We start from the raw sequence: 13,056 nt of genomic DNA, 5'->3' as shown, positions 1-13,056 counted from the left end.
AAAAACATTTCTCTTTCTCTCAGTCTGAAATCCAGGGTTATGGTTTCTTACCTCCACTCAGCAGCTTCATCACCAACCAGAGCTCATCCTTCACAACAAATGAGGTGAAATAGGTCACAACATTGGGGTGATTGCACTGACTCATGGCTTGAATCTCTTTCTGTTCAGAGAGAAACAGAGTGTTCAGCATTTCACAGCAATATTAGCTAGAGTTCAAAATGTGTCTCTTGCGTCCATGAAAACAACCCAAACAAGCTGGCACAACAGAGGCTGTCACCAACATGTCTGTTGCCTTCTGTCCACTTAGGTCGGGTTGGTGAATTGTGGTTACCTTCTGACTCATGCTGGGAAAAGCTTGTGTGTGGGCTTTGGGCGAAGACAGCGTTAAACCTCACCGTGAAGCCTTCATCAGGTACACAAATTGCCAATGCTTACTCACCCAGATTTACAAAATCAATGAAAGCTCACTTGGTCAAGATACTGGATGGCAGCTGGTAACTGCAGAACTGTGCCAGTGTGTGCCACTTTCACATCAGGAGAAGGATCTTTTGCTGCACCAGTGAGATGCAGGAGAATAAAATATGCCAACCTCAGGATAAGGAGATAAATGAATTTGCTAGATTGTTGAGGTGTTGCTTAAATGAGCTCTCATGATGTAATCACGAGTGTTGAACTCCCCAATTCTGTCTCCTGTCAGAGGATATTGGCACTTTGGGCAGATGCTGAAGATAATTTATTCAAATGATTGGAGGTACCAACCGTAGTGACTCCCCACCAGAACACCCAATTATTACCATTTGTTGGCAGCATAAGGCATCACATCACCCCTGACTTATTTTGTCTGGTGTTTTGGAGCCGGAGGCTGGGTTGCTTCCACTGCCAGCAGGAACAGAGAATTTGGCGCTCAGCCAAATCTCCATTCACTGCAGCAGGATTGGAGAATCCCAGCTGCAGGCGAGGTCCAAGAATCCCAGCCAGAAAAAGGCCATCAGGACTTGCTGGAATATTGGTGCCATCCACCCATCCCTTTATCATAAGTCTAAATTCCTTCTCTATGCAGGTTCTTGTTGAACTAATTTATGCTGCTTGCTTTAATGGTAAATTTAGTCCGTGACACTTTTATGAAATGTGCTATTTCGTACACATTGGCATCAAGGCCCAATGTTTCCAGCTCCGTGGTGCAAAGCAGGCTGTCTGCCAAGCTGGGAAATACAGCTTGAATCTGCAGTTCACTGTAGCTTGTGAGCTTGTGACAGGCTAGCTGTACCCATTAACTCTGTAACTGTCATTTGATCTGATTTTCTTGCCCTGCTCCCAAGTTGGCCAATACCTCGATTCTACCAATGCCTTGCCACTCACTGGTGCATTGTGTGGGAGCACTAACTTTGATGAACACTAAAGGTTGGCAAGTCAATCCCTCGCATAAAACCAGTGCCACGACTCACCAGTAGCTCGTCCATGCTTGTGTTGCATTTCTCCAGGTTGATTCTCTTTATTGCCACGCGCTCCTTCTTGGGTTTGCAGAGAGCTGCTTGCACCACAGCAGTGGCCCCGCTGCCTGCAGCGGGAAGAGAAACTCACAAATAGGAATCACAAAAGAAAAAAAAAATCAGCCCACAAGCTGCTCTTGACTTTTCAATAGAGCTTCCAGCTACAAAAAAGCTCTTTCCAAGCCAATCTTCTGGTATTCCTGACAGACATTTTTCTAACTCGAGGGCCCAGTCTTATCTGTTCACTTACTGTTGACACAAAATCATGCCCAGTGGTCTCTCTGTGGGGCTGGTCTTTAAGTCAGTTTTCTAAGCTTTTAAAAATCGTCAAATACACGTTGTTGTTGCCAGTCGTAAGGTATTCAGCTCACAGCAAGTCATGCCAATAAAAACGTGAAATACTGAGTCACCACATACACGTTCAAACACACTCAAAAATGTGTTTTGACTGATCATTACCTATTAAATTACTATTACTATTGATGACGCTGAAATTACTCAACAAGTCTGGCAGCATCTGTGAAGAGAGATGACATTCCAGGTCGGAAATTACTATTACCTTAATATACTGAAATGCAGCTTGAAACTTGCGATTACCTATGAGCATCGATTTATTGATTTCAGCTGTGCCACCAGGGGGAGCTGTTGAGTCGAAACCAGTTAGGTTCTAGCAGGGAAAGGGGGAAGAGTGGGGGAAAGATTCCACCTAAGTTGCTTTCTTGCAAACACGGCCCCACACATTTTATTAATAGGTTGTCGCTATCTTAAGTAAAAACTTTGCTTTGTGGGAATGTGTTGGCTCTTCCATGCCGGGACATGGCTGAGGATGAAAGAATTAAACCCATGCTCAGCATTCTAGTGGCACTAGCTGTTGTCATAGCACCACACTTCCAAACTGCTTTGAAGAGACTCTTTCGTTTCTATTTGACTAGTTCACCTCACAGCCCCTCCTCCCCTCACTACAACAGTATCAACAGCCCATCCAAACTGAGCAGCATTTGTTGCTACTGCTTCAGTCAGTTACCTGGTTATTTTTCACAAACAGAAGATTCTGCGTCAATGTCTTCACAGGCTCAGCAAAGACATTTTCACCTCTGATTCAGAAGATTGTGGGTTCAAGCTCCAGTCCTGAGACTACAGTCCCATAATCTAGATTGACATTGCAGGAGAGTACTGAGGGAGCATTGGACTGTTCTTTAACTTGACGTCAAAGATCCCATGACACTAACTTAAGTAGAGCAGGCCAGATCTTTGTAGTATTCTGACTAATATTTATTCAACCAACACCACTACAAACAGATCTGGCCATCAGCACATTGCAGTTTGGTATATTTCTCTACGTAACAATGACTAGATTTCAAGAGTACCTCCCTGGCTGTGAAGCACTTTGGATCATGAGGATGTGGAAGGTGCTACAGAAATGCAATTCATTTCTATTTCTGTAAATATTACAGACCACGTCTCCAAATTGATGCAGCAAATCCACCCAGTTACTGCTGAACTGTGAAAGTGCCTTGTTCCTGTTAATTTTGCTGTTAGCAGAAGCTGTGCTGAAATTCTGCACATTTACCACTGTGAGGATGAGCTCTGACAGTGCACAGAGAAAGTAGTAATCTCAGCACAAGAGAAATTACATTTTCACCATCGTTGTTTGATCACATTTACATTATACTATTGAGCAGGCTTCTAAAGAACATCATTGGCTGTTGGACAGCCTGAGATCATGAAGGGTGCTATATAAATGCAAGCTTTTTTTTACAAACAAGGATACATTTATAGGTTGCCAACATTTTGTCAACAACTATGGCACGTTGAAATACCTGGGAATGAATCACATCAAATAAATCACAAACATTGCCTCCCCTGCTATCCTTCAGGTGCTGACCCCTCACTGGGCTGCAGCTTCACAGACACAAAAGCAAAATACTGCAGATACTGCAAATCTAAAACAGAAACAGATGACGCTGAAATTACTCAACAAGTCTGGCAGCATCTGTGAAGAGAGATGGGGACTTGACATTCCAGGTCAGAAATCTTTCGTAAGAACTCATCTACCTAAAATATTAACTGTCTCACTGGGCGGATGCTGACAAATACATTTGTGGAGTCTGGAAATCATAAGAATGGTATGTAATGGTTCAATGTTTAGTGTTCAATATTAATAGACCAGTAGCAAATGGAAGACACCAATAAATATAATGGCTGTGGCCTGCAGAGGGTTCGTAAGAACCAGCGCCATAGCAACTCTTAACAAGAACTAACTGATTCTCCCCTCCCTATTCTCCCAGTGTTGGTCTGTGGCAGAGTGATGATGTTTATCAGTAAAGGTGGCATTCAGTTCAATAAGGCCACATTGCCAACATTCCCTTTGTTTAAATAAGCATATCCTGAAGGTCTAGATTGGCAGCACTTGTTAATCCTCAGTTCCTGCACTTGGGGGTGAAACAAAGTTATCAAAGTCCAGAAAACCAGCAGGAAATGGCTGGATTTTCTCCTCTTTTTTAAAAAAAACTTAATTTTAAGATTTTTTTAAAAAATTGTTTTCCTTGACAAAGTGTGATGCTTTAACATGTGATGTCTTCAGTGTGATAGCTGCATACTAACCACAAAACTTTAAAGAGTAATTTCCTGAATTCACAGTGTGTGTGTGAGGGGCCAATATTGGAAGTTTGAGTGCATCATTAACTTAAGTGACTGGAAAATCATACCGTGTGACAGATTTTCAACTCAAGCTCTCACTGGAAGCACAAAGTCAGAAAATCACTCCTTTTAAATATTCTGATCATTATGGACTGAACCATGTAACTGTTTGCTTAACTCTTACAAATTCTGGATTTGGATATCAAACACAAAATATAACCACCTTAGAGCTAAAGAGGGGTTGACTATATGAAAATTGTGTGTGAAGAAAAGTTCCTCGGACCTCATAGCATATCACAGCCCTAACTCACAGTCAACTGACTGAAATGCCATTCACAGCTATAGTATTCCTCCATGACACAGCACGCAAATATAGTGGATCCTCCGTTTATTTTCTTTTTCACAAAGATTTTTACAACTTAAAGTTAGCCATTGTTTGAACAGAAAAAGACAAAGGTCTCAGTGTGATGTAATATTTAAACTTATGTACAGATGGCTACCTCTCCCACCTCTGTTTTTTTTTATTCGTAGGACATGGGCTTTGCTGGCTGGGCCAGCATTTATTGCCTATTCCTAGTTGCTGATGACACCAAGATGGCTGGATTGGTGGACAGTGAGGAGCAGTGTCTGGCAATACAACGGGATATTGATAGGCTGGTATATTGGGCAGATATATGGCAAATGGAGTTTAATCCGGATAAATGTGAGGTGCTGCATTTTGGCCGGAATAATGTAGGGGGGAGTTATATGATAAAGGGTAAGTCCATAAAGAGTATAGAAACGCAGCGAGACCTGGGGGTGCAAGTGCACAAGTCTTTGAAGGTGGCAGTACAAGTGGAGAAGGTTGTGAAGAAAGCCTATGGTATGTTAGCCTTTATAGGAAGGGGTATAGAGTATAAGAGCTGGAGTCTAATGTTGCAGTTGTTTAGAACGTTGGTTAGGCCGCATTTAGAGTACTGCGTCCAGTTCTGGTCGCCTTACTACTGGAAGGACGTGGAGACCCTGGAGAGAGTGCAGAGGAGGTTTACCAGGATGTTGCCTGGTATGGAAGGACTGAGGTATGAGGAAAGGTTGAACAAAGACGGCGACTGAGGGGGGATCTAATAGAGGTATATAAGATTATGAAGGGTATAGATAGAGTAAACAGAGGTAAGCTATTTCCTGTGTTAGAGACACACAGTATGAGGGGCCATGGGCTTAAGGTGAGGGGGGAGAGGTATAACACAGATATTAGACGGAGGTTTTTCACACAGAGGGTAGTGGGGGTATGGAATGCTCTGCCAAGTAAGGTGGTGGAGGCAAGCACGCTGGAGTTGTTTAAGAGTAACTTAGACAGGCACATGAGTGGGTTGGAAATGGGAGGATATAGGAGATTGTTTTAAATAAGGTTCATTAGCATTGGGACGTCCCTCGTAATGTAAAAGGATATGGTATGACAATAATGTTTTTTCTCTTTTAATTCACAGGTTTTAAGTCGGTCCGCCTTGTTGTCCAACGAGGGGCATACACGCGATGGGTCGTACTTGGGCTGCTCTTAAATGTTCGAGATTGGCCTAGTGCTTCATGTCGTTAGTGTATGCTTAAACTGGACCAGATACTGGGCAACACGACAGCTCAGTGACTATCACTGATTGCTGTGCAGACACATGGATTTGGGCCGGTGTCTGTGGGAGTTTGCGCATTCTCCCCGTGCTTGCGTGGGTTTTCTCTGGGTGCTCCAGTTTCCTCCCACACCCCAAAGATGTGCTATTAGGCTGACTGGAAGTAATAAATCGTCCCTAAATTAGTTTCCCTCAATGTGGATTGCCATAAAACAATAGATAAGGGTCATGGGTGGAGGGGGGGGACTGGTAATGTTAAAATGGCGGCGTGGGCTCGTTGGGCCGAAGGGCCTGTTTCCCGGGCTGTTTTTGTTCTTTGTTCTTTGAAACTAAGTGGCTTGCAGAGGGCAGTTGAGAGTGAACCACATTTCTGTGGTTCTGGAGTCACGTGCAGGCCAGACCAGGTAAGGACAGCAGATTTTCTTCCCTAAAGGACATTAGTGAACCAGATGGGTTTTTCTGACAATCAACAATGGTTTCATGGTCATCAGGAGATTCTTAATTCCAGATTTTAAAAAAATTGAATTCAAATTCCACCATCTGCCATGGGGGGATTCAAAACCTGGCCCCCAGTTTCTGGATTAATAGTCTAGTGATAATACCAGTGGGCCACCTCCCCTATATCCTCAAGTCTCAGAGTGACAGAGATGTGAGCACACCACTGACCTGATTATTCATGTTCAGATCACATGTAACCTTCTCCACAAGCAAAACCAGAATCATCCCAGAGAGTAAGAACAATTCCAGGCTCCTTTTCATTGTGATCAACCTCTCCACCAGCATGTTCAATGTCAAATGTGAGGATCTTCTAGACTTTTTTGTCTCCAAGATTGAGGCTATCCTGTTGCCTCAGCCACAGTCTCCTCCTCCTCTGGCTTTCCCCTCAGAGCAGCCTTGATATCACAACACTCTGCTTTCCCCCAACCCATGGTCTATGCATCCCTCACATACTCACCTTCATCAATGCCACATTCCTGGCCTCAATGTTCATTAAAATCATTAATAGCTCCCTCCGGAAAGACATCATTCCCTTCTCCTTTAACACCACTGTGATTGCTCATTTCTCTGTTAGCTTGCCCTCAATCCCTCTCTTCTCTTGAACAATGGTTCCACGTCTATCCTCCCATTCCTCTAAAAGGTCTTTGCAGATGTTGCTCCCATCCAATTTCATGCTCGGCTCTCCCACATTTCCCTGTTTCAGTCTATTCAATCCAGTTTATGCCCTTTGAATCGCAAGAAGACCGTCCTTATCAATGTCACCAACATCCTGTGTGAGAGTGACTACAGTCTGTCATCCTTCCTCATCCTCATTCAGCTCTCCACACCAATTGATCACTCCACCTTTGCCACTGCCTTTTCTCTGTGGTTACTCCATGGCACTACCCTTTTACATACCCCAATATGTCCAACATATTTCCAGCAATAGCTTCTCCTCCAATGCCCACTTCCAATAAACCTAACAGTTTCAGCCTTAGGCTACTCCTTCTGCCTGCACTGAGGATGTCTCTTCTCCACAACCCTGGACTGCACAACCACTGTTCATGAATGTCAGGTTGTAATGAGTCAGCACTTTACCAAACTGAACATTTTGAAGACTGAGGCCATCTGATTTTGCTCCTGATAAAAAGGATCAACAGCCTAGGCTCGATTCCATTCCCCCTTCTGCTGTTCATTTTTTTTGAACCAGACTAACTGCAACCTTGGTGTCTTGTTCAAACAAAAGCTGAGCTTCAAGCTCCATGTCCTTTCCATCGGCAAGACTGTTTACTTTGACCCCTGCAATATTGAGAGATCTTAGCTGATTACACATCCTGGCATCACCTTCACACTCACCAGCCTCTGCTGCCCACATCCTGTCCCATCACTCCTCCGTCCATTGCTTCCCTCCTTGCTCTCATCCAAGTCCTTGCCCTTCACTATATCGTTGAACCTTTCTGTCTGCTTTATAAAAAGCCCTCAAAGCTTACCCGTCCCAACTCTTGCTTTATTGCTCCCTGTCCATTTTTGTCCTGCAACTTATGTCCTCTTACAATGTAATGAATGCTATCTGAATCCAAGCTGATGTTGATGGCTGCACCCATTATTTTGATGACATCTCTGTGTTTGTGTTAGGTAGCCAGGTTCTCTTTCTTTTAAGTGGGTCGCTGCAGCATATATGCTAATTCAAAATTATGCTTCCAACACATCAGTCGGTGGTGGGAACACAAGTATAATGTCCTTTGTCCACTTCCATCAGCATCACAAAGTTTTATAAAAACAACTAATTTAATATCATGTGTGGCAGATGTTTAAAAACAAAAATCTCCTCAGTACATGCCGTTTCTAAGGTCATGCATTAGCAATGCATTAAATTCTGTAATGGAGCATTGTGCTGTGCAACTTGTAAGCATGTCGTATGAGTGAATTGACAAGATGCTAATGAAGTACAGAGAGAACTGGATAGAAGTCAAATGCTTACAGGGGTCATGGGTCATGGATTCAAAATGAACTGCTGGTTGGTTTTGAGCTGAGGGATAAAGAACAGCTTGCTTCCGTTACAAAGAGTGAAGTGTTTTGTAACACATCACTACACACCATTCTTCCATATCTAGTTCTCCATCAGCATTGATGCCTGAAAACACCACTGTCACGCCACAGGAGGGAAAAGGCAATAGGAAGAACCTTCACCCATGGGCAAATTCACTGCCAAGACATTTGAGCAGTGAGAGGACATCACACTTTTCAAGGATCCTGCACAGGGCCACCTCAGGAAACAACCAAGTCATTGGTCTGCGCACCTGTAACACATAAAGGAACACCTTAGCCACAATGCACAGCAGTTGTCCCCCTCAACATCCTTTTAACACCGTGCGCACACAGGGAGTGATCCAAGAACCCAGGGCAATGACAATATTCCACCACATGCATAGAAACATCAATGCCTTGCATCACATGGTGCAAATAAGGACACTTGAGCAAACTAACTCACTGGTCAATTTGCTCACCCTGAGTATGCCAGTCAGCCTGGTGTGCTCCTTCCTCCGTGTGCAGTATTTCTACTGGGTGATGTAACCTGGCCAAACATGCTGGACCATTTATTTCAACCTTTCTATATATAAAATAGTGACAACAGTAGGTTTACTTCAGTTGTTATGTAGGAAAAATGTTAGCCATTTACCTTTCAAACGTTAACGATTTAATGAACCATTATTTTTTCATCACTCCTGACTCGATCGCCTGCTTTCCCCTCCAGGACCTCCATTACCATTTTTAAAAGTGATTGAAGCATGATTGGCCGTGGATCCAGCTCATTCACTTCCTGGAAGGTTCCGGTGCTCTGCCCACTATAGCAGCAGCCTCTCTCTTGTTGGCATGATGGCAAAAACAATGAGTTCTTCAGTCAATGGTTCAACAGTATCCCTTCCATCCATTCGACTGTACCTGACATCCAACAGCAGACTTTGCTCACCTGAAGCCTCATCACTGTTGGCAGTTTTGTTTTAAATTCATTCATAGGATGTGAGCATCTCCTAGGATGGTATAATTTATTGCCCATCCTTAATTACCCTTCACTGAGTGGCTTGATAGACCATTTCAAAGGGCATTTAGGAGACAGAGTTAATCATATTACTTTGAGGCTGGAGTCGCTCATAGGCCAGACTAGCTAAAGGCAAGAGATTTCCTTCCCTAAAGGACATGGTCATCATTACTAAGTTTCCAAATGGCCATGGTGGGATTTGAACTCATGTCTTTGGATCATTTGTTCAGATCTCTGGATTACGAGTCCAGTAACATAACTATGCTACCATTCCCTTACATGCAAGTGAGTATGCAAATGAATTGGTAAGCCAGTTTAGCAGCTACCAAGCCTTTCCCACAAAACACGCCACCTTTCTCCTGAACCTCTTTGCCTGGATTCAAAGGGAAAGAACAAAGAACAAAAACAGCCCGGGAAACAGGCCCTTTGGCCCAACGAGCCCGTGCCACCATTTTAACATTATGAGTCCCCCCTCCACCCATGACCCTTATCTATGCTTACAGCATTCCACATTGAGGGAAAACTAATTTAGGGACAATTTATTACCTGCAATCAGCCTAATAGCACATCTTTGGGGTGTGGGAGGAAACCGGAGCACCCGGAGAAAACCCACGCAAGCACGGGGAGAATGTGCAAACTCCCACAGACACCGGCCCAAATCCATGTGTCTGCACAGCAAACAGTGATAGTCACTGAGCTGTCGTGTTGCCCAGCATCTGGTCCAGTTTAAGCGTACACTAACGACATGAAGCACTAGGCTATTCTTGAACATCCAAGAGCAGCCCTAGTACGACCCATCGCGTGTATGCCCCTTGTTGGACAACAAGGCGGACCGAGTTAAAACCTGTGAATTAAAAGAGAAAAACATTAGTATCATTCCTCATACTTACACATTACCAGGGATGTCCCAAGGCTACTGAACCTTATTTAAAACACTCTCCTATATCCCTCCATCTCCGTCCCACTCATGTGCCTGTTTAAGTAACTCTTAAACAACTCCAGCGTACCTGCCTCCACCACCTTACTTGGCAGAGCATTCCATACCCCCACTACCCTCTGTGTGAAAAACCTCCCTCTAATATCCGTGTTATACCTCTCCCCCCTCACCCTAAGCCCGTGGCCCCTCGTACTATGTGTTTCTAACATAGGAAAAAGCTTACCACTGTTTACTCTATCTATACCCTTCATAATCTTATATACCTCTATTAGATCCCCCCCTCAGTCGCCGTCTTTCAAGGGAAAACAGCCCCAATTTGTTCAATCTTTCTTCATACCCCAGTCCTTCCATACCAGGCAGCATCCTGGCAAACCTCCTCTGCACTCTCTCCAGGGGCTCCACGTCCTTCCGGTACTAAGGCGACGAGAACTGGATGCAGTACTCCAAATGTGGCCTAACCAACGTTCTATACAACTGCAACATTAGACTCCAGCTCTTATATTCTATACCCCTTCCTATAAAGGCTAACATACCATAAGCTTTCTTCACAACCTTCTCCACTTGTACTGCCACCTTCAAAGACTTGTGCACTTGCACCCCCAGGTCCTTCTGCATTTCTATACTCTTTATAGGTCTACCCTTTATCGTATAACTCCCCCCTACATTATTTCGGCCAAAATGCAGCACTTCACATTTTTCAGGATTAAACTCCATTTGCCATATATCTGCCCAATATACCAGCCTATCTATATCCTGTCCAAAAGGGGGACACAAAATGACTCCACTGGCCTCACATAGGAAGAGAGCGCCATAAGTCATTGACTTTGGTACTTTGCCTGTGAAAGTCAGATCTGAGCAAAATTCCATTTTAGACCTCCAAGTTTCAATGGTCTCTTATCCTCATTACACTATTGCCAAAATAGTCAGTTATTGACTTCATGGCAGCCTTAGAAAGTTTTAAAGTTTACTTATTTGTCACAAGTAGGCTTACATTAACAGTGCAATGAAGTTACTGTGAAAATCCTCTAGTCGCCATATTCCAGCGCCTGTTCAGGTACACTGAGGGGGACTTTAACATGGCCAATGCACCAAACCAGCATGTCTTTTGGACTGTGGGAGGTTACCGGAGCACTCGGAGGAAACCCACGCAGATATGGGAAGAACATGCAAAATCCATACAGACAGTAACCCAAGCTGGAATTGAACCCAGGTCCCTGACACTGTGAAGGAGCAGTGCTAACCAAACATTCATTCCTTGGAAACACAGTCCACACACCAGTCATCAGAACAGCCCTGACATTCCTTTACTTAGCCACGTCAGGATCCCTGCCATCAAGAGGGCTTTAGATCCCATTTAGTGCTTAACACTGAACTTTAGCCTAACATAGATGTTGGATTCTCAACCAACAAGGTACTGAATCTCTTCACTTGGTCTCTGATCACTAAACACAAGTCTCTTTTAGTCATGTATAGCTTTCCTACTTTTGCACATGTGGATAAAGCTCATTCTTCTATGTGCATTTGCAGATTCGCTGTTACTCCACAGTCAAACTTTTCTACCTCTTTGTTGCTAATTTCCAGTTCTGCTTTTTCCTCTCATGTTCTGTTTTCTCCTTGCTCACCAAAGTCTCACTGCTGTCCCACCCTGTTTCCACAACATTCCTCTCTGTCAATGCTACTCTTTCACTGATTTCCTCTTCTGCCCCTGGCCCAAGGTTGAAAGACCCCTGCTCCTATCTAAACACCATCCATCACATCCACCATGACGCCTGCTGCCTCCACACAGTCATCACTACGCTGTATTCTCTATTTCTCACAATAATTACTCTTTCTTACATATTTTTCCATCTTCAAAAGTATTCTCAACCTTGCCTTTGGTCACCTCCCTAACTCTATGTCTCCCGCTGTGTCCATTCCCCTCTTTTATTGGAGTCCCACTGGGAGGTTTAATTCAATGACAGTCAAATGTTGAAAATCTGGTCAGTTGTGACTAACTTAATGTATTTCTATTGAAGAGGCTTGTTTCAGTTCTCAATCCAATTGTACTTCACATTTGCTTCCATGTCACATCTAGAATTTTCTACTTTCCGTCTATCTATTCAGAGAAAAGTCTGAAGACAGTCAGTGTCATCAAGTTACACATCAAAGTATCAAGAGAGAAAAAGACCAGTCATTTTTTTCCTGATTTGGAGCTGTGAAATGTCCCAGCACTTGCAAGCTTTCTTCAATAGCAATCAAGCCCAGATTGACCTTGGGATCAGTTCAGGTTTTCTCTGTAATAGCTTCCTTCAAGGCACAAGTCAAGGTAGCAGCCAAATTAGCACAGCCATTGCAGACTATCATAGAATCATAGAAAAATATCCACGAGCAACACCATAGGAGACCAGCTAAATGATGCAAATAATGTTCATGTTCCACACATATCATCAGGTTATTTCACGATTAAACAAAAATGAACATTGTACTTTGCCATCTTTGTATCAGTATAAAAGTTTTGAAACGTGTACGTCAGATACACATACACATTTCTGTGTCACATTTAGAAAAACCAACTATTCCTACATTACAGAGAAACTGGCAACAGAAATATCTTCTATTGACTTCAGGAATCACCCCTGAACAAGCTTCATTTCCTTCCTTCCAGTAGCAATGCTGCACTGCCTCCACTGGTGGGGGGTGTAATTACAGTATGATATGTTTAAATAGGATGTTGCCATTATAAATGGGGGCATTTCAGGGGCTGGGCTGCATCACCAATGCCGGAATGATTTAGTTAGTTAAGTTTCCTTTGACAGTTTTTATTAGTTGTAGTGCTTTTTGTTTAATTGATTATTGATTTTATTGTAAAGAGTATAAATGGGGGCATAGGAA

The 13,056-nt window shown here is 43.4% G+C and overlaps 1 protein-coding gene across 1 annotated transcript in view; it reads right to left on the bottom strand.

Moving 5' to 3' along the window:
- The window catches only part of LOC145362038 (STE20/SPS1-related proline-alanine-rich protein kinase-like), a 90,583-nt gene that overhangs the window by 36,547 nt on the left and 40,980 nt on the right, over positions 1-13,056 (bottom strand). The window contains exons 5-6 of the mRNA XM_080218075.1: positions 1,446-1,558; positions 52-160 (exon numbers count right to left, since the gene is read on the bottom strand). Of these exons, the coding sequence (XP_080074201.1) occupies positions 52-160; positions 1,446-1,558 (222 nt within the window). The remainder of the gene's footprint in view (positions 1-51; positions 161-1,445; positions 1,559-13,056) is intronic.

The sequence above is a fragment of the Carcharhinus amblyrhynchos genome, chromosome X (assembly GCF_965287045.1).
Source record: "Carcharhinus amblyrhynchos chromosome X, sCarAmb.v2.hapA, whole genome shotgun sequence".
Classification (NCBI taxonomy): Eukaryota; Metazoa; Chordata; class Chondrichthyes; order Carcharhiniformes; family Carcharhinidae; genus Carcharhinus; species Carcharhinus amblyrhynchos.
The sequence above is the reverse complement of the archived record's forward strand: the minus strand, read 5'-3'. Positions and strand labels throughout refer to the sequence as shown.